At 52.4% G+C, this 24,362-nt stretch overlaps 1 protein-coding gene across 1 annotated transcript in view; it reads left to right on the forward strand.

The window, feature by feature from the left end:
• Positions 1-877: 877 nt before the first annotated feature.
• Positions 878-24,362, forward strand: part of AGBL1 (AGBL carboxypeptidase 1) — a 264,433-nt gene continuing 240,948 nt past the window's right edge. Inside the window, exon 1 of the mRNA XM_070400703.1 lies at positions 878-960. Within this exon, the coding sequence (XP_070256804.1) occupies positions 949-960 (12 nt within the window). The 5' untranslated portion in view covers positions 878-948. The remainder of the gene's footprint in view (positions 961-24,362) is intronic.

Genomic DNA, 24,362 nt, shown 5'->3' on the forward strand with positions numbered 1-24,362 from the left:
GGATTGGAATGAAAAGGACATCAGTCCAGCCAGTGTGGCTCAGTGTTTGAGCATTGACTTATGAACCAGGAGGTCATGGTTTGATTCCCTGTCAGGGCACATGCCTGGGTTGCGGGCTTGATCCCCAGTGTGGGGCATGCAGGAGGCAGCCGATCAATGATTCTCTGTCATCATTGATGTTTCTGTTTCTCTCTCCCTCTTCCTTCTTGCCTGAAATCAATCAATCAATATATATATACTAGAGGCCCGGTGCATGAAATTCATGCCCGGGTAGGGTCCCTAGGCCTGGCTGGCGATCAGGGCCGATATGTGGGGTGACTGGCGGAGCGATCAGGGGGTCCCCACTGCCACCCGCCTTGGCCGGCCTGGCACTGCCCGCTTGCCGGCCCTGCCATCGATGCCGGTTGCCTGCCTCTGTGGGGTGACCGGTGGGACAATTGGGGGGGCCCCCCCGCTGGCACCCGCCTTGGCTGGCCTGGGGCCTGTGGGCTGTGGGCAGCTCCTGCGTTGAGCATCTGCCCCCTGGTGGTCAGTGCACATCATAGCGACCGGTCGTTCTGCCGGTTGTTCTGCTGTTCGGTTGATTGCACATTAGGCTTTTATTATATAGGATATATATATTAAGTGCACACCTTAAGTTGTAGGGATTTAGGAGGCGTTTTGTAAGAGACACCTCCTCCCGCATTAAAAAGTGTTTTCCTGTTTATCTCAGCTGTCCCTGAGGCCAGCCAAGCGGTCGTCGTCTTTTAACGCGGACACGGTCTATTGCCGATGGGGTGGGACCATCCCCGGAGCTTTCCAATCGGCGTGTGACTCTCCCTCTCATCACCGGGCGGCGTCTCAGACTCCGTGATTCAGACTCAAGTTCCAGAGCGTCCGGAAAATCTGCTTTGGCAGGAAAATGAATAAAGGAGAAGGAGGCAAGACCGTTTTCGAGCTCCAAGTCACATGATTCCGGGGGTAAGTACACGTGGCTTCCTCCTCTGCAGACGGTGAGAGGTGGGATCTGATGTGTTCCTTCGAGGGCCGGGGGAAAGGACCAGGAATGCTTATGCCTGGAAATTGCCCTCTATGGAAGGTTAGGGTCATGTGCTCAGCCATGTCCAGCTCCCCTTGCCTCCCCAGACCTCCCTGAATCCAGATATTCTGTCTTCTTGCTTCCCGAAGAATATTCGGTGGTCGGTTTCATTGGGATGATATGGTCATTGCATCAATGGAGCTTGTGAATTTTTAATAGGTTTAGCCCAGGTTGCTCTTATCCACAAAATAATATTCATGATGGCAGCGCCGCCGCCTTCCTCCCCTCCTCCTCCTCCCCCTCCTCCTCCTCCCCCTCCTCCTCCTCCTCCTCCTCCTCCTCCTCCTCCTCCTCTTCTTCCTTCTCCTTCTTCTTCTTCTTAAATTCTTTATTGTTTACAGCAGTGGTTGGCAAACCGCGGCTCGAGAGCCACATGCGGCTCTTTGGCCCCTTGAGTGTGGCTCTTCCACAAAATACCACATGCGGGCGCGCACGTACAGTGCTATTGAAACTTCGTGGCCCATGCGCAGAAGTCGGTTTTCGGAAAGGAGATAGACGAAACAAGTACACAAGACGAGTGTGGATGGGAGAGTTGGAAGGGGTCGACCTCAGCGAACGTACCTCCATCAGACTGAGGACGTTTTTAGCAAAGGCCAGCTCAGGAGCACCCTAATTAAGTTAATAACAATGTAGCTACCTATATAGTTTCAGTTTAAAAAAATTGGCTCTCAAAAGACATTTCGATCGTTGTACTGTTGATGTTTGGCTCTGTTGTCTAATGAGTTTGCCGACCACTGGTTTAAAGGATTACAGGAGTCTCCTTTTTCCCCCTTCACCTCTCCCCGGCCGCCCCCACCCCCCAGCACATGCCCTCACCCCCCTACTGTCTGTGTCCATGGGTCATGCTCATATGCGTGCATACAAGTCCTCTGGTTGATCTCTTACCCCCCCACCCCTGCCTTCCCTCATAGGTTGGGCAGTCTGTTCGATGCTTCTATGACTCTGGTTCTATGTTTGTTCATCGGTTTATGTTGTTCATTAGATCCCACAAATGAGTGGGATCATGCGATAGTTACGTTTCCCTGACTGGGTACATACATCCTTTCTGAGTGGTGTCTCTGGTTTCTTGGGATATATTCCTAGAAGCGGGACGACTGGGTCAAATGGAAGTTCCAGTTTTAATTGTTTTTCTGAGGAAACGCCGTACTGTTCTCCACAGTGGCCGCTCCAGGTGCCTTCTCCGACTCCTCCTGTTTGAGTATTTCCAGTTTCCTCATGGACAGAAATCTCTCCTTGGACGCGATCCCATTCCCAGCCCTAAAGCCACCCTTTTCCTGGAAAACAGGATGCTCTTCCTGGGGACCCATTTCTTCCCGTGCTGCCTCTAGGGGAGGCCGAGCCCCTCGGGGGGCAAACAGCATCTCGGGGCCTCGTCCCGTGGGTCTGGGCAGAGCCTTCTGAAAGCGGTCAAGGTGTGAGGACAGAGGGAATGGAGCTATGCATCCTCCAGGGAGTGACTTCTGCCCGGGAGTCACGTGAACAACTAGAATAACATAAAAAGCAAAAACAAAACATGGCTTCCCACACATCTTGTGTATTTTTGCAGAGTCCCTGTCATATGGGGGTAGGCGTAATTTTGTGTCACCCGTATAAAATGTGTGAGCGTTACAATTAGCCGTATTATTCCCTCCCGCGCAGAGCCCAGGACTCAGCCGATAAGGGACTGTCCTGAGTCACGCGTTTCATCCCTGGAGTCTGGGGTATGAGCTCCTATCTCCTCATTCTCAGTGACGTGCCTTTTTTTTTTTTTTTTTTGGCGAGATTCACAGTATTCAAGAACGGACACTTTTCATTCGAAAGTAACTCGGGTTCTGAAAATAGCCTTAGCTGTCCTTAACACATTTCAAAGACCAAAGGAACGGAGAGGCCAAAGCAGATTGAGTTGCGTGAGCGGTTCCATTGTATAAATCTCCATTAATCATAGCTGAAGCTGCCTTAATATGTTTCTATCCATTAATTAAAAATTCTGGGGATTTGATCAAAGGTCAAGACGACACGTTGAATTGTCTCGGCCGTTGTGCAGGCTCCAGAGGAGACTCATTATCGCCCTGCTTTTGTGAAATCGGTTCGAGGGACTTTCACGCATTTAGGTGGCAAAGGCTACCCGTTAGGAAGGCTCGGCCTCGCCGCTGCCTGGCTGGGCGCACAGTAGGCGCTCAGGAAGTGCAGGAGGCGGCTGGCTCGACGGAGTTTTAGTGAGACTTACTCCCCAGGCAGCATGGTGCTTTCGTGGCATTCTAAACACAAACACGTAGCAACCTCCTTTGGAAAAATTTCAAACTTACAAAAGGTAAAGAGGGCTGGCCGGCCGGCGGGTTCAGTGGTTGAGCGTCGACCTAGGAACCAGGAGGTCACAGTTCGATTCCCGGTCAGGGCACCTGCCTGGGTTGCAGGTTCAATCCCTAGTGTGGGGCGTGCAGGAGGCAGCTGATTGATGCTTCTCTCTCATCACTGATGTTTCTCTCTCTCTCTCTCTCTCCCTCTCCCTTACTCTCTGAAATCAGTAACAATATATTCAAACAAACGAAAAAAAAAAAAAATGTAAAGAGAATAATATAGGAAACCCCTAGGTCTCCTTCCCCAGCGTCAGCACTTATTCATATTCTGGTATTTTTATTTATTCCCCTTACACACACACACACACACACACACACACACACACCCTTTTTTGGCTGAAGTGCTAGAAAGGCTATTCCAAACATCAGGTAATTCACTTGTGAATGCCCCGGTATCTCCAATAGATAAGGTTCTGTCAGCATCCCCAGATCGGATCAGTTCACACGGGACGTCCCCATTCCATCCGGAAGTGACCTTGACTGTGAATGAGGTGACCTTGGCGTTGGTCTCTTTCTGCAAGAGCAGAACGTGGTCGGAGCCCTGCGATTGGATAAGTTCCACGCGGTGAACGCCTTAGGCAGTTCTCACTGAGGGTGAGAGAGGCGGGGAAGGTGAACACTCCATCATTGGAAATGGCACCGTGGGAAGCCCTCCAGCATCCTGTTACTGCCTGGGACTCAGTCTTCCAGAGCCCGCCTGGGAGTCATGGAGAACGTAGGGCAGGGGTCACCCTCAGGCATATCCAGCACAATCTGGGGTAATTAAAAAAAATATGTTTTTAGCCCTAGCCGGTTTGGATCAGTGCAAAGAGCATCGGCCCGTGGACTGAAGGGTCCCGGGTTCGATTCCAGTCAAGGGCATGTACCTCGGTTGCAGACTCGAAGGCAACCAATGGATGTGTCTCTCTCACGTCGATGTTTCTCTCTGTGTCCCTCTTCCTTTCACTTTCTCTAAAAATCAATGGGAAAATATCCTCAGGTGAGGTTTACAAAAAAAGTTCTTATACATTTTTATAGATTTCAGAGAGGAAGGGAAAGGGAGAGAGAGATAGAAACATCCATGATGAGAGAGAATCATTGATTGGCTGCCTCCTGCACTGGCGGGGGATGGAGCCTGCAACCAGGGCATGTGCCCTTGGCCGGAATTGAACCTGGGACCCTTTAGTCCGCAGGCCAACGCTCTAGCCCAGTGATGGCGAACCTTTGACATGAGTGTCAGAAGTGACACGCGAACTCATTTTTTTGGTTGATTTTTCTTTGTTAAATGGCATTTACATATATAAAATAAATATAAAAAATATAAGTCTTTGTTTTACTAGGGTTGCAAAGATCAAAAAATTTCTCTATGTGACACGGCACCAGAGTGAAGTTAGAGGTTTTTCAAAATGCTGACACGCCGAGCTCAAAAGGCTCGCCATCACTGCTCTAGCCACTGAGCCACACCGGCCAGGGCTAAAGAAGAAGTTTCGCTCCTTAAAGCACTGACCTTCAGCTCTCTGGCAAACAGCTCATTTCCTGACCATTCCAGCGAACCAAGGTTTTATTCTCTCGTGCTTTTGAAACAAACAAAGAAATCACCTTTTGTTTCACTGGCGGAGAAAATGCTGGCCCGTGCGACCTGGTCTCGGCCGGCGTGGCATCTCTCCTGTGCTCTCCGTGATCTCGCAGCGTATCGATTCCTCGTCTCATCCTCTGGCGCATCCGTTAATGAACTAACCTGGGTTTTGATTCCCTTTTATTAAACGCCATCTCTTCCGAGCACACAGCACAGCCCCCTCAGGTGAAATAAACGGCATTGTGTCCGAAAGAATGGTGTTGAGCGTGCCTCTCGAATTGGGAGAGAGGGAGACAATTAGTTCGATGGAGATATTTTTTTTTTTTATCTGCGACGGTTCATGGCGTTTTCGCTGCTGAAGGAAAGGTGGCTGGCGGAGGCCCGTCACTGCTCCTGGTTTTTTGTGGCTGTGACATTCTGTGAAAGGCGTCGGGGGAAATGGAACGGAATAAAAGATGCCTCTGCTGACGGTGCGATGCGTGACGCCCTTAATACTTCCACAGAACCTGAAAGAGTTTGCAATTCATATCGCCGCCCTGAAAGGCTGCCAGGAGGGATATTTGCCGTAGATGGGTGGGAGGAAGAATTAAATGTAGATTATTCTGGAAAAGATCGGAGTTTAATAGAACATCTGAGCAGGTTCAACGTATTTGAATAAAATACCGGGCGGAGAGAGGGTAGGACCGTCTCATTTCCAGCTCACGGAAGGCCCGTAGCGTTGCTAGGAAGGATGGACGCCGTGTATGGGTGGCGATTCAGGCTTCTGTGTGTTATTTTTCCTTTTTCTTTCTTTTTTTAAAATATATTCTTGTTGATTTCAGAGAGAGAGAGAGAGAGAGAGAGAGAGAGCGAGAGAGAGAGAGAAACGTCAATGATGAGAGAGAATCATGGATCAGCTGCCTCCTGCACACTCCCTACTGGGGATGGAGCCCACAACCCGGGCCTGTGCCTTGACCGGGAATCGAATGGTGACCTCCTGGTTCATAGGTCGACGCTCAGCCACTGAGCCACACCTGCGGGCTGGCTTCTGTGTGTGTTTTGCGAAGCGGCCTGGGGAATTGCCACCGGCCTTTGGAACGGAGGGGGGGCGGGGGAATGGCCGAGCTGTGGTCAGGTGCGACGGATCACGCAGCCGATTGAAGTCTGCAGTGCATTGATCCAGCTCTTTGAACTTCAGAGACTGATGTCATTTTGGGATGCGCATCACAGGAAAGGAATGGGGTTCTTTGGTCAGAAGTGAGAGCGAGGCCGGTGCGACAGGAGAAAAGCGTGGGTGTCACTCATGGCCCAGGAGTGGGGCGCCTGGATTCTAAGGGGAACGCCCGCCCAGCCGTTCAGAGCCCCCGCCCGCCCTCAGGAGCTGCCTGAGGAAGCTTTCTTGGCCAAGAATGAGGAAACCTAAAGCCTGGCTCATTCAAGTGGTTCCAAGAACTCAGCAGCATCAGAAGCGGTTAAAGGTTTGACTGTAGCCCTAGTGGCTAGAGCATCGTCCTGTGGACTGCAGGGTCCCAGGTTTGATTCCTGGTCAGGGCACATGCCCGGGTTGCGGCCTCGATCCCAAGTAGGGGGCGTGCAGGAGGCAGCCGGTCAACAGCTCTCTCTCATCATGGATGTTTCTATCTCTCTCTCCCTCTCCCTTCCTCTCTGAAATCAATAGAGATATATTAAAAAATAAAAGTTTGACTCTAGTTCAATACAGCAGACATGACTGCTTGTTCCTGTCTCCAGCCCCCAGCCCTCCCTCTCCCCCCCGCCCCTCCCCGGTCATACAGGGCAGGACTGGGCTGAGGCTGGCGGGTGCCCTGCCCATCAGGATGCTGTGTTGACCTTGAATGCTTCCCACGATGCACTGGGCTTCAAGACAAAGCAGAGGGGCTGTCGGGAGAATGGGGTCGGGGGGCGGGGGGAGAGACCGAATCCCTGCCAGAGAGGCAGGCTGGGAAAGTGGGCGAAGACACGGTCTCGGGAGAGACGCGGTGACATTAGCGAATGGGAAGAGAATAGACGTTGGAGGGGCCGCTGCCTTGCCTGGCTGGGTGCTGGGCGCCGTCACGGTTCACTGGAGAATAACAGCAAGTGTGTGGGACAGCGCGAGAAATACGGCCCCGTGCAGAGCGGTCGTCCAACACATGTGGTTTTGCTTGTTGTACTTTTTTTTTTTAAACAGTCTTGGGGGATGGGTGAAGACTCAAATGTATACAGGCACCGACAGTCATAAGCCGCCCTGGTAAGAGACAATAGGGGTTGGTGGAGACTGGGAATAATTAGGGAAATGTCTTTGTTTATTATTGTGATTACTAGAGGCCCAGTGCACGAAATTCATGCACCGGTAGGGTCCCCAGGCCTGGCCGGCGATCAGGGCCAATCTGTGGGGCAACTGGCAGGGCGATTGGGGAGCCCTCCCCCCCGCCCCCCCCGCACCTGCCTTGGTCGGCCTGTGGGCTGGGGGCAGCTCCTGCATTGAGCATCTGCGTCCTGGTGGTCAGTGCGTGTCATAGCGACCAGTTGTTCTGCTAGTTGTTCCGCCGTTTGGTCGATTTGCACATTAGGCTTTTATTGTATAGGATTGTTATCATCATTATTTTTAATCCTCCCCTGAGTCTATTTTTCCCTTGATTTTTAGGGAGAGTGGAAGAGAGAGGGAAAGACAGAGAGAAATCCATGTGAGAGAGACACATCGATTGGTTGCCTCCTGCACATGCCCTGACCAGGGCCCCGGGCAGGGAGGAGCCTGCAACCGAGGTACGTGCCCTTGACCGGAATCGAACCCGGGACCCTTCGGTCTGCAGGCCAATGCTCTATCCACTGAGCCAAACCGGCTAGGGGTTTACAAGTGTTTTTGAAGAAAAACAAAACAAAACCCAAACCCCAAAAACTGTTCGGCTGGAAAATAATATTGTCCTGCTCTTCTCTTCTCTTTTCTTTTCTCTTCTTTTCTCTTTTCTTTTCCTTTCTCCCCTCTCCTCCCCTCCCCTCCCCTCCCCCCCCCCTTTTAATACTGTCCTTTTCCATCGAGGCCACTGAGATTCAGAGATGAGCTTGGGCCGCAAGGGCGTTGTGTTCTTTGAACTTTGCAAACTGCAAGACTGGTCTCCACATGTTGGCGGCGACCGCTGGGTCCCCGACTAAGCCCACAGGCTTCCGGAAGGGTCTGAGACATCGGAGCGAGGCAACACCCGTTTGCTGATTGAATGACTCCTTAGCCGCTGGGCCAGGGGGCGGGTGGTAAATTCACGCGCCTCTCCTTTCCCAGGGAGAGAGATGAGCATTTATGTGCCTGAGCCCCAGGCACCGGGCAGGGCGAGTTTCCAGCTGCGCAAAAAGTCAGTTCTCCACCAGAAAAGGTGAATTGCAATTTTTCAGCATCATTTCCCCCTTTGGGAATCTTACCGCCGGCTTAGACCCTTCGAAAAGCCCATTAGGACTCAAAATGCACTCGTATTTTTTTTTTTTTTAAATGGGGGAGAGGGGTTGTAACAATAATATCTGAAAGAATAAAGCATTTTCTGTTTGTCAGTAAATGGTGGCTCTATTTCATATTAATGCCCGAGCCTAATGTGAAGCGTCGTTTGGGCTGCCTATATGTTTATGAACATGGGAGCGTGATTTGGACGTAATAGCCTGTTTTATTGCTTCCTCGAACAGTAACTACTCTTTCACTTTAAATGCAGTTACAGTATTACACATGCATTTCATGACAAAACAAACATAAATTTGTGGGGGGAAAAACACACGCAAAAAACCCGAACAGCATTATACATTCTTTAAAAAAAAAATTGTATTGATTTTTTACAGAGAGGAACGGAGAGGGATAGAGAGTTAGAAACATCGATGAGAGAGAAACATCGATCAGCTGCCTCCTGCACACCTGCTACTGGGGATGTGCCTGCAACCAAGGTACATGCCCTTGACCGGAATCGAACCTGGGACCTTTCAGTCCGCAGGCCGACGCTCTATCCACTGAGCCACACCGGTTAGGGCAGCATTATACATTCTTATTTGTAGTTCTTCCTTCCAGTTAGTATAAACAGTGGTTCTCAACCTTCCTGATGCCACGGCCCTTTAACACAGTTCCTCATGTTGTGGTGACCCCCCAACCATAAAATTATTTTCGTTGCTACTTCATCACTGTCATGTTGCTACTGTTATGAATCGTCACGTAAGTATCTGATATGCTATATGTGTTTTCCGATGGTCGCGACCCACAGGTTGAGAACCGCTGGTCTAATAGGTTCTTCTGGCCCATTCGGCTCAGTGGTTAGTGTGTTGGCCTGTGGACCAAAGGGCTGTAGGTTCAATTCCCAGTCAAGGGCACATACCTGGGTTGTAGGTTTCCCCGCCCCAGTAGGGGTACGTGCGGGAGGCAACCAGTCAATGTGTCTCTCTCGCCTCACTGTTCCTCTCTCTACCCCCCCTCCTCCCTCCCTCCCTCCCACTCTCTCTAGAAATCAATCAAAAAAGTAGCCTTAGGTGAGGATTAAAAAAGAAAAAAAAATAGACCAGCTTATGAACCAGAAGGTCACAGTTCCATTCCCGGTCAGGGCACAGGCCTGGGTTGCAGGCTCGATCCCCAGCAGGGGGCGTGCAGGAGGCAGCCGATCCATGATTCTCTCGTGTCGTTGATATTTCTCTCTCTTTCTCTCTCTGTCTCTCTCTCTCTCTCTGTCTCTCTCTCTCCCCCTCAAGTAAAGCCTGTTCAGTTGCACTTGGGCACAGGTTGGCAGGCAGGCCGGACTGGCATGTGTGTGAGCAGACGATGATAAACATCTGCCCTGGTCTCTCCATGGTCACTTGCCAAATCTTCCGAGACACGCACAGTGCGAGAGAGGCCACGGCCGGCTGTGGGCCGCGCCGATGTCTCATGCAGTTTGCTCCCCACGGTCAGAACGGGTGATGATGTATAGAAGGAAGGCAGTGGTGACAAAACGGCCCCGTTCGCCAAGCGCTTATGCAGTATTTACGGCCCGGAGACAGCATCTTCTTGCCATGCCGGGAGGATGCTGGATGCTTTTCCCCATCCCCACGGTTTGATTGGCAGGAGCTGGTGACAGGGCCCTCGCGTTGGGAGGGGCGGACGGAGCTCTCCTCCGGGGAAGCTGCCCTCCCTCACCTGTCCCTCTGTGACCTTGCATCCCTGTGGTTCTGCAGCATCCGCCCCTTTTCTCTCCGGCTCAGGAGGCATCCGTAGTTGCAGCCACTGCAGCAAAAAAATCACAGGCAGACACACGTGAGAGGGTATCCCGGCAGAGTGAAGTTGGGGTGCGGGTCACAGCTCAGACAGATGGGAGACAAGGCCACGGTCGCTGTCCAGTGAGGCCTCCCTGGGGCGCAGCCCAGCTCTGGGGCTTTCCTGACCTTGGCCTGTCCTTGACCTCTGAGTGTCCCCTTCAGCGTCGGTTGAGGGAGGGCGGTCTTGCGGACCCAGCAGGTTTGAATGGAGAGGGAAATAGGGTACCACCTGGGAAGGGTCCCCGCCCTCTTGTCCTCTTCCTGGCTTCGTAGTTTCCCCGCCTTCTAATCAGCACCGGCCTTTCATTTCACCGAATCCCAGGGTCCCGGTTTGCTGTGTCCTGCATCTCGGTCCCCACCAGGGAAAGCACCTATATATGTAAATCCTAACTCAAGGAGATTTTTTTTAAAAGAGAGAATGGAAGGTAGAGAGGTAGGGGAAGAGAGAGAGAGAGAGAGAGAGAGAGAGAGAGAGAGAGAGGCATCAATGTGAGAGAGACACATGGATTGGTTGCCTCCTACACACACTCTGACCAGGGCCAGGGGTCCATCCTGCAACCCAGGTAACATGCCCTTGACTGGGATCGAACCTGTGACTCTAAGGTGCTCGGGCTGATGCTCTAACCACCAGCCCAGGATAGAAATCTTAATTCTTTTTTAAAAAAATATATTTTTATTGATTTCAGAGAGGAAGGAAGAGGGAGGGAGAGAGAGAGAAACATCAACGATAAGAAAGGGAATTATTGATCAGCTGCCTCCTGCACGCCCCCCTACTGGGGATCGAGCCGCAACCCGGGCATGTGCCCCCACCGGGAATGGAACCGTGACCTCCCGGTTCATAGGTCGACGCTCCACCGCTGAGCCACGCCGGTCAGGCCCCCTCTTCCTATTGAACAGCAAGTGACCAAGATGATTTGGGGCAAAGCCGAGGTCAGTGGCTGTCTGCATCATCGCTGGTGGTCATCCGCAGAAAACCCTCCCCGGGATTCTGGACTTCACATCCATCTGGGCCAGGCCGCTCATATTTGTTAAAATCTCCCCTCTTTAATCCTCACGAATCGCCAGGCTCGTAAAATAGATGGAACGTTTTAGGGGCAAGAGGCAGGAAAAGCCGGAAGGTCACCAAAAAATAATACTATTACTGAGAGAAATGGAAGGATAATCTTCAAAGGGCTCGCTCTGAGAGAGAACCGGGCATTGGGGAGAAAGACTTTGAGTTGCTAAAGCACACGATTCTAATTGAACCCTTTCCTGGGATATTTTTATATCTGCTAGCGCTTATCATTGCTAAAACAAGAGGTTAAGCACGTTCTCGGAAGCTTACAGAAGAGCTAGGCTTCCTGTTGGATTTTTGGGGGTGTCATTCAGGATGAGTGGGGTCAAGGATAGGAGAGGTGGTAACGGGTAGGAGAGAGAGGGATGCTTGCTGGGAAAAAAAAAAAGGATCAAATACCAGACACACACATTTTCCCAGGGAGCCTGGTTCCTGCTCCCGGGAGTGTAGGCTGCACCCAGCGGCTTGGTCTGGCACCCACAATCTGTGTGTAAGTCGGGGTGCATTTTCACGTTGTGGCTTCTGTTTCGCTTCTAAATTCTCCTCGACAGTTTTGTCGCCAGCTGTTCATTTTTAGGAGCGTGATGATGATTATGTTTAGAAAAAAAAACCCCAAAACAGCCTCCTGATTTTTTCTTTTTTAAAATATATTTTTATTGATTTCAGAGAGGAAGGGAGAACAAGAGAGAGATGGAAACATCAAGGATGAGAGAGAATCATTGAACAGCTGCCTCCTGCACGCCCCACACTGGGGGGATCAAGCCTGAAACCTGGGCATGTGCCCTTGACCGGAATCAAACCCAGGACCCTTCAGTCCTCAGACCGACGCTATACCCACTGAGCCACACCAGCCAGGCCCAATAAAATTTTTAAAAAGAAATTTTGCCTAAATGCCATATACTAGTACTTCATTGCATATCTCACAGCGTGGAATGTACCGCTCTGAAGATGGCGTGCTCAGAGAAGGTACGCTGAACAAACAAATATCTGGGTGGGTAGGTGGTTTGGTCAGTGTGAACATCACCAGTTATCATGGGTGGTCTAGTGTCTCTATTGTGGGAAAGTGGGACGAATAGTTAACTGCTCAATCACCACCCTTGTTTGGTAGCACTAGGATATATTTAAAAATATATATATATTTTATTTATTTTAGCGAGGAAGGGAGAAGGAGAGAAACATCAATGATGACAGAGAATCATGGATCGGCTGCCTCCTGCATGCCCCACACTGGGGATCGAGCCGGCAACCTGGGCATGTGCCCTGAGTGGGAATTGAACCGTGACCTCCTGGTTCATAGGTCGTCGCTTAACCACTGAGCCATGCTGGCTGGGCACCAGTGCTAGGATATTGCCCGTACAGTTCCTGCAGGAGAGTCAGTAGAATGTGTGGCTGTCGTGACAGCCCTTACGCAGTATTGACGAGCCTCTCCCATTCCCTCCCTGGCAGGGTTTCCTTAGAAGTCATTTGGACATGATCAATTTCCTCTCCTTGAATCAGGCCTCCCTGGCCTTAGCGGAGGCAGGCCTGATGAGACGTCCGTTTGACGGGACCGTGTGTGGGGGGTGGGCAGTGAGAGGAGGAGCAGGCCGGCCTCACCCCTCTATCCGTCCCCCCAGGGCAAGGTCCGGACAAAGGACCTTTCATACTGGAATCTGACAGAGACGCCCCGATGACAGGGACAGGGATTTGTACTTGTGACCACCTACCATCGCTGCGGGCCATGTGACCCTCAAGCCCAGGCCGTTTCTTGTTGACCCGACTTCCTCATCTCTCAGTAGCTCCTCTAGTCATTCCTGTCAGGTTTCTTTTTAAAAAAATACATTTTTATTGATTTCAGAGAGGAAGGGAGAGGGAGAGAGAGAGAAACATCAATGATGAGAGAGAGTCATCCATCGGCTGCCTCCTGCACGTCCCCTGCTAGGGATCGAGCCCGCAACCCCAGCATGTGTCCTTGACCTGGAATCGACGCGGGACCTCCTGGTTCATAGGTCGATGTTCAACCACTGAGCCACGCTAGGCCGAGCTAAACCCAACTAATAGTTATTGAGCACCTACTATGTGCCAGGGATGGTCTGCTGATAAGGCAGTAAACAGAGAGAGATGCTGTCCTCATGGAACTTACGGGGCTGCTCTGCTTATACTAATGATTCAGTGACTGTCTCACAGGCTGAAATCGCTTAGGGCTTCAAGCCCTCCCAGCATGCTGTGCCCCGGGCAGGTACCACACCAGGAGAGAAAGAGCAGGAGGTCCTACCACTCCTCCAGAGCGTGTTCTTGGAGAAGGTGGAGGTGAAAGGGAGTGTGCGGGTGCAGCGGCCGAAGAAAGGAAACTCAGAAAAACGTAACCCTCTGTCCCCATAGAAGAAATTTAACTCCCCCGTTCACATGAGGATATGTATCCCAGGATTAAAAATGAACACGATTGCTTTTCAGATTAATTCAGGTGTTCTGTCTGTCAGAGTGTCAGCCCCCGCCCCCCCATCATGGCGAGAGGCCCGTACCCAGGAGGATGCTGTAGGTGCCCAGGTCTGACCACCTCCTGGTTCCCTCGGAGGCACGTGGCGCCGGGTGTTTCTGCCGACTCCAAGGCCGTCCGAGCCACGAGCAGAACTTCCCGGGAACGGCTGTAATTTCTGGGTGGGGAGTTTAATTCCGTGATAACAGGGTGAGGCTCCGTGGAACGAATATCGTGTCAATGCCGCTTAATAACATGGGAGCCACGGAGCATTTAATGACATGGCGATTGCCGTGCAGGGGCTGGGTAATTACACAGTCGGCCCCGGTCTAATTTCGGGGTAGAGGGTAAATACATGATTATTGCAGGCTCCGTGGGCACCGAACAGGTCACTCAGGAATGAGGTTTGCATTGACTACGTATAAATTACCTAGAAGCCTGCTCCCGGGTGATTACGCCTGTCATCCTTCTCTGACAAAGCCCTTAATGGCTACCGTACAATTAAAGAGAGATTTTTCAAGATTTTGGGGCCTCGGGAACTTAAAGGGACACTGCTTCTTTTTGATCCGTCGGCACCTGCGGTTGGAGAGATGGGGCTTGGGTAGGGGGAGGATGGAGAGAGGAGCTGACAGTGCCACCCTTTCCAACTGGCCGCAGAGGGTTCCTTACTTGACGTGGGTGATTCAACAGTTGGTGCTGCAACTCGGGACCAAGGACATCACGGGACCAGTGACGTCACAGGACCGATGACATCATAGGGCCGATGACATCACCACACGTGAGCCCAGCAGCTGCCTCTTGATCCCTGGGCTGGAAAGGATGCTCTCCATTCTGGTCTAAAGATGGTCACTCGCCCCAAAGATACGTCCATGTTTTAATGCCCGGGACCTGTGCCTGTGACCTTATTTGAAAAAAAAAAAAAAAAGGTCTTGGTAGATGTCATTGAGTTAAGGATCTCAAGATGAGGTCACCCCGGATCATCCAGGCGGGCCCTACCTCCAGGGACAAGTGTCCTTACAAGAGACAGAGGGGCACACGGACCAGGAGGGAAGCCACGTGAAGATGGAGATGCAGCGCTTGGAGGGATGCCGCCACAAGCCAAGCACACCTGGAGCCACCAGACGCCGGAAGAGGCACAGAACAGTCTTCCCCGAGCCTCTGGAGGGGGCACAGCCCCAGGAAACGAACCCGGTCTCTGCGGGGCCGTGGGCAGCAGGAGCTCCCGGCCTCACTGGCCCCCTCCCCCTCCCCCCGGCCTTCCCCCTGGTGCTGGTTCTGGAGAACAGCCAGACGGGACAGAGAAGTCCAAACAGCCCACGTCTCGCGTGTGTGTGGAGCCAGCAGCCTCGGCACGCCACAGTCTGCTCAGCCAAATCCAGCTGGTATTTCTGTGCGGAATGTGCAGGGCCGTGGGAAACCAGCATTTCCTGTGTGACGACGAACGCCCCGCAGAGCGTTGTAAGCGGCGTCCCCGTAGCCGTGGACCATCACACCGACGAGGCAGAGACAAAGCGATGCCGGCAGCTGCACCGCCTCCCCGGAGTCGGCTAACGAGCTTGCTTCTAATTGCACGGTCCTCCTCCCGCTTCCCCCGACCAGCTCCGAGCTCCCGGGGCCACCCCTCCTCTCTCCCCCCATTGCCTTCCTACCCACCCCCGCCACGAGCTCACAGTGTGGAAGCGTGGAAATCGGCGGCCCCGCGTAAACACCTGGGTGCCTCTGGGCGCGCAGGTTTACACAAACAAGTGCTTAGCGGCAGAGAAGGAGGCCCCAAACAGCCCATCTGAGATTGCGTGTGGCTTTATGTTCCTGCAAGAAGAAGCCATCCAGCCAAGAGGAGGCTCAGCAGACGAAGGCTTGCAAAGGACCCTCGCTAAATAAAAACAACACGCACCGTTCTCCAGGAGGCCTCCCGAGGCCTCGTTTCGAGGGAAGCCGGGTTGATTTTTGAAGGTTCGGAGTCTTTTGCTCCCACAGCCCGCCTCATGCTTGTAACAACGCTCTCTGCTCGGTTCCGCCTGCACACTTCTCTCTCTCTCTCTCTCTCTCTCTCTCTCTCTCTCTCTCTCTCTTTTTAAAATCCTTACCCGAGGATATTTTTCCATTGATTTTTTTAGAGAGAGTGGAAGAGAGAGGGAGAGACAGAGAGAAGCATCGATGGGAGAGAAACACATCTCGATGGGTTGCCTTCTGTACGCACACTGACCAGGGCCCAGGCTGGGGAGGAGCCCGCCACCCAGGTACGTGCCCTGGACAGGAATCAACCCTGGGACCCTTCAGTCTGCAGGCTGACGCTCTATCCACTGAGCCAAACCGGCCAGGGCCGCTCTTGTTTTTCCATCCCCCAGCTGGGCTGTGTGGAGGACGCCATGCCATTGGCTGATGGAGGAGTAGAGGGAGGAGCTTCCAGGTGACGGACAGTACTTCCCTCCCACCCACCACAGCTAGAAATGGCATCTGCAGGCCTCTGACTCTGGCGTTTGCATGGGACAAGACAGCAAAACCCCGCTGATCCCAAAGTGTCCAGAGCTTTGTAGAAATAGTGCGTGGAGGTCATCCCGAAAGAAAGAGGTGACAGAATCCCCAATCATTCTTGCTGCTCTTCCGGCTATTATCTGGCATAGAGAGTGGGGGCTGCTGTAACAGAGGCACTGGGGGGCCGACAGCATGGCTCAGTGGTTGAGCGTCGACCTATGAACCAGGAGGTCACGGTTCGATTCCCGGTCAGGGCACTTGCAGGCTTGATCCCCAGTAGGGGGCGTGCAGGAGGCAGCCGATCCATGGTTCTCTCTCATCATTGATGTCTCTATCTCTCTTTCCCTCTCCCTTCCTCTCTGAAATCAATAAAAAATATATTTAAAAAACAAACCACAAAACAACAATAAAAAAACCCAAATGCACTGGGTGCTTGTGAGAAAGACGCCCTGTCCGAATTCAAATAATGGACTCACAGACACAACGTATGGCGAAAATAAGACCTTTAATGCGGTCTTGCAAGATGGGGTGTCTGGTTGAGCAGGCACGCCCAGAGCAATGATCACAGCCTATTCACCCCTAGTGTGCGAGAGTCCGTCCCCCTGGTTCCTCATTGGTTGAGTACTATGGGGTTAACAGTTTTCCCCCCCACACATCACCTAGGTTCTATTGTCTCCTGTTGGGTTATTTAAAAAAATGGGCTGAGGCCTTTTCTAGTTGTCTCCACCTCCCTTTGTCTAGTCGTGGGGGGCGGATCTTCCTGGAATATGTGATGCTGGTCACAGGCATAGTTCTCTGTTCTTATACCCTTTCCCCTCCTCCCTGCATCCTGTTGGCCCTGGGAAAATTCAGTGACCGACTGGCAGCATGTTGTTAATTTTCTTCAACTGAAGTTGACTTTGTTGAAGATGGATCACAGGGGCCTGCTTCCTACCGTGCTCAGACAACACGCATTTGTTTTCTCACGGTCTCGGAGGCTGGGAAGTCCAAGATCAAGGTGCTAGCAGATTAGTTCTCGGGAGGACTCTGTTCCTGGTTTGTAGGCGGCTGCCTTCTTGCTGTGTGCTCCCCTGGCCTTTTCTGTGTGTGTGTGTGTGTGTGTGTGTGTGTGTGTGTGTGTATGTGTAGACCTCTTCCTCTCTTCTTGTATGGACCCTAGTCCCCTCACGAGGACCCACCCTCATGACCTCATCTAATCCTGATTACCTCCCAAATACCATCCCCTTGGGGGTTAGAGCATCAACATAGAAATTGGGGCGGAGGCGGGGGGGGGGGGGCGCGTGTGGAGCGCACACATTCATTCCGTAACCTCCTTCTAATGCCGCTTGCTCCTTGACTTGATTAGATCATCGCCATAAAGCACCCATCATTACTTGGACCCCTTTTACAACGGATGAATATGGAATTTGATTCTTTTAAAGACTAGGCTGAAGAGCTGGGCAAGACATGGAGCTGCTTGGAACGTCAAGCTCCCCCCACCCTGCGTGTGTTACGATCCTAAATAAAAGTTGTCTCCCGTCGCGTCGCTCGCTGCAGAATACAGACAAGTGCCAGCATTCTTAGCAAAGCGGCATCGTTTGATTTAATTGCAAATTAAAAGCCATCAGCCACCTTCAACGTGGAGCGAATGCCACATCAAATCAATACAATAATTGCACCAGGGCAATCGGGAGGCGCGTGGGGTTTCTGTACCTTGCATACTTAAAAGGAGCCGGGCGCGCCGGGCCTGGCCTGGCTCAGGGGTTGAGCGACCACCTATGAACCAGGAGGTCTGGGTTCGATTCCCAGTCTGGGCACACGCCTGGGTTGCAGGCTCAATCCCCAGTAGGGGGTGTGATTCTCTCTCATCATTAATGTTCCTCTCCCTCTCCCTCTCCCTCCCCCTCCCCCTCCCCCTCTCTGATGTCAATAAAAATATATCTTTAAAAAAAGAAAAGGAAGAAGCCAGGCACTAGGAGAGTTGGCGAGCCCCACGGAATGGTAAATGGCACCAGACTGGCTTTTCCTCGGAGGGTGGACGAGACAGGCTGACCTCTTCATCATCTGTGGCAACATAACAGAAAGCGTCTTTGTCCTTGAACGGCAGTTGATCGTCCCTTTTGTGTGTGGGGCTGGAGAAGCGCTCGCAGTTTCGTCGCCGGGGAAGAAAGGGACTCTCGCCATGCCTCGCGTCGAGCGTTGATGATCTAGGGACCCAGCAATTGTTTCTCTGCCGACCTGACACCCTGTGGCAGCTACACTGCGCCGGGGGCATGTGTCTGATGGACAGACCCCAAGCACACTGTGCCCTTTGTGGAGCCGACAGCAGGCCCCGGCCGGCTCCGCTCCGAATGGCTTTTGTTCCCTCAAAGTGGTCCTCGCTCTCATCGTGGGGCAGGCCGACCGGGGATGAAACGCCGGTGATTCCCTTTGTCATGAGATCTGAATGGTCCAGAGGAGCCCTCCAGCCCAAACAGCCGTTCTCCGTCCGTCATCCCGTCACACAGCCTCGGAGGGACTTCTCCTCGACGCGCGTTCCTCTCGGGGTGTCTGCAGGGCCAGTTAAAATGCACTTGCCGCCCCCTCCCGGGGAGAATGAGCAAATTAAACAATTAACAGCTATGAATACTGCCGTGTCAAATGGATGCGAGAGGAGGCATCCTATGTGTGCAGCCACGAGGGCTTCAGGAAATACAGCCAGCCCCAGTGTGTCTTGATGAGTTTATCAAATGAGCCAGTCCCGGAGCAGGAAGCAGAGGGACCGAGACACCCCAGGTGCCTGGAGCCCACTGTGCCTCATCGGCCGTGGGCTTCCCGCTTCCTTCCTGTCCTCTGGCCTTGCGAGGGGCGTTTGTCCTCGGCAGCAGGTGCTCAGGTGCATGTGCCTGTGGCCCTGGCTGCTCCCCTGCCCACAACCCTTAGCCACCTTCCCTAGAACCTGCTGCCCCCCGGAGGCCCCTGAGTGAGCTGGGCCTGGGGTTCATGCTCCTATCTCCCCCCCCCCGCCCCCCGCCCCCATCCCCTTTCCCACCTGGAGCCTCACTTCTATTCTCAGCTCAGGCGGCTGCACCAATAGCCATCTAGGCCAGTGGTCGGCAAACGGAGGCTCGAGAGCCACATGTGGCTCTTTGGCCCCTTGAGTGTGGCTCTTCCACAAAATACCACGTGTGGGCACGCACGTACCTCCATCAGATTGAGGACGTTTTTAGCAAAGGCCAGCTTAGGAGGACCCTAATTAAGTGAATAACAGTGTACCTACCTATATAGTTTAAGTTTAAAAAATCTGGCTCTCAAAAGCAATTTCAATCGTTGTACTGTTGATATTTGGCTCTGTTGACTAATGAGTTTGTCGACCACTGACCTAGGCAGCGTGCACAATTCTCTCTCCCCGAGAGCCGGCCCTGCTCTCAGTGTTCCCAGCTCTGCCTCGCACCTGGGCCCGACGGAGGAGACGCCTGTCTGACAGCACACCATCCCCTCTTTTTATTGATTTCAGAGAGGAAGGGAGCGGGAGTGAGAGAGAGAGAGAAACATCGATGTGAGAGAGACACATGGATTGGTTGCCTCCTGCACGCGCCCTGACCAGGGTCCGGGCTGGGGAGGAGCCTGCAACTGAGATAGTGCCCTTGACCGGAATCGAACCCGGGACCCCTTGGTCTGCAGGCCAACGCTCGATCCACTGAGCCGCACCAGCTAGGGCACAGGGCGGGCAGTTTTCACGTGGGCGCCGGAACTGTGGGAGGCTACCCCGTTTCAAATTCCCTCGTGGCCAGGCCAGGACTGTCAGTGAACAAGTCCGCCTGCTCTGCGAGGGCGTCCGGATCACTGAGCCGAATCCACACATCATTAATGTGAGATGAGAGGAACGAATGGTCCCTGATTCCCACCTGTCCGTGAAGGGCAGGCGGTGCCCTTCACGGACCGGCCACGTTCCCGGCAAGGCTGTTTTGTTACTGTTTACAGGGTTGCCTGTGGGAGAAAACAACCGCTGATTGTCTTGTCTCCATGGCAACGGGAGGACGTGGTCTGACTTTGGTGGGAGAGGCTGCCGGCAAGCATCTTTCCCGGGGCTGCAGGGCCAGGGTGGGGTCAGCCCGGGAGGGTCCTCGGAGGAGGGAAGGATGGGATCAGACAGAGGAGGCCAAAAAAGTAAAAAAAGACTTCCTGGCTTCCGATGGCCACTGGCGTGGAGCTTACTGGCCTATCAGAGGTGGCCCAGCTTTAAAGGAAGATGAAATAGCAAGTCTCAGAGGACGGGACCTGCAGGCTGCCCTGACAGCGGTGTTTGTGACACCATCCACTGGAAAGCAGGGGGAAATAGTGGAACTAGGAATTAGATCTCTCTCACCTCTTCCTTTAAAATTTTTATTTTTTTGCACATCCTACAGAATAAAAGCCTGATATGCTAAGTGTCTGGTCATCTGTTTGGTCGTTCAACCAATCAAAGCGTAATATGCTAATGCTATGCGAAGGCCGCTCAACTGCTCGCTATGACGTGCACTGACCACCAGGGAGCAGGTGCTCCTACCGGAAGGTTAACTTGCTGTTGGGGTCCAGCCGATCGGGACTGAGCGAGACGGGTCGGACATGCCTTGGATCCCTCCTGCAGTCTTTCCCCAGCTGACCAACCTCCCGTGTCCCTCCCCAGCCCCGATCATGCACCGGTGGGGTCCCTCCGCCTGGCCTGTGCCCTCTCGTAATCCGGGGCCCCTCGGGTGATGTCGGAGAGCTGTTTTTGGCCCGATCCCGCAGGCCAGGCCGAGGCACCCCACTGGTGCATGAATTCGTGCACCGGACCTCTAGTGCCTTATAAAATTCATCACATATTCATACACTCCTACGTGTAGAAAATACACAAGTGATGTACTGAAGGGCTTGCTCCATGTTTGAAAACTGGTAACGAAGTATAGCTATATTTTGTTAATCCTCACCCCATGATTCTTAGAGACAGTGGAAGGGAGGGGGAGAGAGAGAGAGAGGGAGAAACATCGATGTGAGAGAGACACATCCATTGGTTGCCTCCCGCACGGGGCCCCGACCAGGGCCGGGGATCAAGCCTGCAACTGCAGTACCTGCCCTTGATCGGAATCGAACCCAGGACCCTTCTGTCCGAGGGCTGACGCTCTATCCACTGAGCCAAACCGGTGAGGGTGTTGAGGGCATTTCAGAGCAAAGGTATGAGGGTGGAGGGAGAGAGAGAAAGAGAAGGAGAGAGACAATCTACAGAGAAGATCCATGTGATGTGAGGGCCCGGAGGATTTGTCAGACGTCAGCAGGGCGTGAGAGGTACATGTGCAATCGGGGGTCATCCCTGCTTCTCTCTGAGCCTTGGGCCCACGTGTGAGGCTGAAGAGTCTGAACGTGAGTTGCTGACCTGCAATTTTGGCAAAGGAATAAAGCCTGTGGATCCAGGTCGTATCCTTTTGGCACGTGGGCCACCGCCTGTCTTTTAGAGAGATCTTAGGAATCTTGACCGGAAAGACTGTTTTGCTCTGTTAGACGTCGTCCTGGGTCACGCAGAATTTCCTTCTCCTGATGGAAGGGGCAGGGCAAAGGGACGGCCAGGCCCGTCTGGTCTCACGGGACAGACTCACGGTGCTGCCCACTCACGGTGCCCATGGCTTCCGAGGGTGGGAGGCCATGCTTCAGAGAGGGCACCTGAATATTGGCCTCGTTGTCCACACTATGGAACAGAGCTAAAGTTTAATTAATCAGAATTAAAATCAGGACCTGCCATGAGGAAGAGACCAGGATTACTCCAGGGTTTAGTGGGACAATAAAAAAATTGTGTTGCCCAGCGGATGTGGCTCAGTGGTTGAGCATCGACCCATGAACCAGGAGGTCACTGTTCGATTCCCAGTCAGGGCACATGCCCGGGTTGTGGGCTCTATTTCCAGTAGGGGGCGTGCAGGAGGCAGCCGATCCATGATTCTTTCACATCATTGATGTTTCTGTCTCTCTTCTTTCCTCTCTGAAATCAATAAAGATATATTAAAAAGTAAATAAGTAAAATTGTGTTGACTCTGGAGCCCATGCCGGTTGTGCAAAAGGAAGGCATCTGAATTCCCTGGGAAGGGGGAGGACTTTATTGGGAGTGAACCTGGCATTATCTAGAACAGTGGTTCTCAACCTGTGGGTCGCGACCCCTTTGGCGGTCCAAAGACCCTTTCACAGGGGTCGCCTAAGACCATCCTGCATATCAGATATTTACATTATGATTCATAACAGTAGCAACATTACAGTTATGAAGTAGCAGCGAAAATAATTTTATTGTTGGGTCACAACATGCAGAACTGTATTTAAAGGGCCAGAAGGTTGAGAACCACTGATGTAGAATGAGTCTTTCTGCCTACCCTGATTTGCATAGAATTCCTCCTCACCTAATTTGCATAGAATTCTCCTTCCCTAATTTGCATAGAATTCCTCCTCCCCTAATTTGCATAGAATTCCTCCTCCCCTGATTTGCATAGAATTCCCCCTTCCCCTGATTTGCATAGAGTTCCTCCTCCCCCTATTTGCATAGAATTCGTCCCTGGCAGCCCTGGCCATGGAAGTATTTCCCTTAAGTCAGTGTTTCTGAGACTTGTCCATCAAGGTACCACCCACTGGTAAGAACCCAATGCTGTTTTTTGTTTTTTTTTCAAGCATGACATTTCTCAGAACATTTTTATGTTTATTTGAAAGCCATTGATGTGAAGTTTGCATTTTGTATTCATGTTGGTTTTACTACCAAATAATGCTTAAAATTATCATCGGGTACAACATACCATCATTATCTTTTTCGTGAATCATTGGATACAATGGATTTTTATTTTTTTTATTTTTAGAATGCATGTTCTGTGGACACGGGCCCCATGTAAAGAAGAAGGATGCTAAGAAGTTATTGGCTAAGGGAGGTGGGGGGATTATGTTGCCAGAACTTGGCTGTAGTGTCCACCGACTGACCACAGCTCTTCCCAGGTGGACAGGGCTGGCTCATGTCCGGGGAGTGGAGAGCTGAGACATGGCCACGGGAGAGCCGTGGGACGAGGTCGACGCCCATCGGTGTCTTTGTTGACGATGCCGATGGGGCTGGCAGATGCCTCGCGTTGGCGTCATTTAGACCTGAAGCGATTCTAATCGGGGACTCACGTGCCCTCATCACCGCTGACCTTATTTATGGAGAAGCTGGCATCTGAATGTCAAATCCGCATCGTTGACTTCTCTCCTCTAATAACCACTTTAATATGTAAATAACTGACTTGCAGCCGGGAAAACATAGACGTGAAGTTCTGATGATGATTGCCCGGAAGAGGCGGCTCCCTTCCGTCACAGGGATCCGAGTGCTTGCTCCTCCCTTTCCTGATAGGGACCTGGCTCAGAGCTGGAGCCAGACAGGAAGACGCCTTACCTCAGATCAGACACGCAGAGACTTCCTGCTTTGCGGACAGAGTTGGCTAAGTGCTGGGGGAGGACACAGAATAGGGAGGTGGATGCTCAGTGATTGAGCGTCATCCTAGGAACCAGGAGGTCACGGTTCGATTCCCGGTCAGGGCACATGCCTGGGTTGCAGACTTGATCCCCAGTAGGGGGTGTGCAGGAGGCAGCTGATCCATGATTCTCTCTGATCATTGATGTTTCTCTCGCTCTCTCCCTCTCCCTTCCTCTCTGAAATAAATTAAAATGTATATTAAAAAATAGGCATGTGATAAACTCCAAAACCCAGCAGGCCCTGCGACGGTGACTTCAGTGGACAGGCCCTCGTCAGTGCGTGCCATGAGGACACTTGGGTCAGGGAGTCCAGGGCAGCACAGAGCTCCCCGGGCCCCAGGGCACCAGGAGCCCAGGCTCTTTCTAGCTCTTCCGTTTCAGCACCTTCAGTGTGAAGGCCTCAGCGCCGTGCTAGCCTCATGGTTGCAAAAAGTGGCTGCCTCCCCTCCCAGCCTCAGGTCCTCACTGTAGGCAAGAAGGAAGTGGGAGGGGTTAAGAAGGAGGCCTTCTGTTCACAAGGTTTAAAAAATTTTTTTAAAGGAAATATATCTTGCCGTAACCGGTTTGGCTCAGTGGATAGAGCGTCGGCCTGCGGACTGAAGGGTCCCGGGTTCAATTCCAGTCAAGGGCATGTACCTGGGTTGCAGGCACATCCCCAGTAGGGGATGTGCAGGAGGCAGCTGATCGATGTTTCTAACTCTCTATCTCTCTCCCTTCCTCTCTGTAAAAAA

This window comes from Myotis yumanensis, unplaced genomic scaffold (genome assembly GCF_028538775.1).
Source record: "Myotis yumanensis isolate MYYU_CA2020_CCGP unplaced genomic scaffold, mMyoYum1.0.hap1 SCAF_20, whole genome shotgun sequence".
Lineage (NCBI taxonomy): Eukaryota > Metazoa > Chordata > Mammalia > Chiroptera > Vespertilionidae > Myotis > Myotis yumanensis.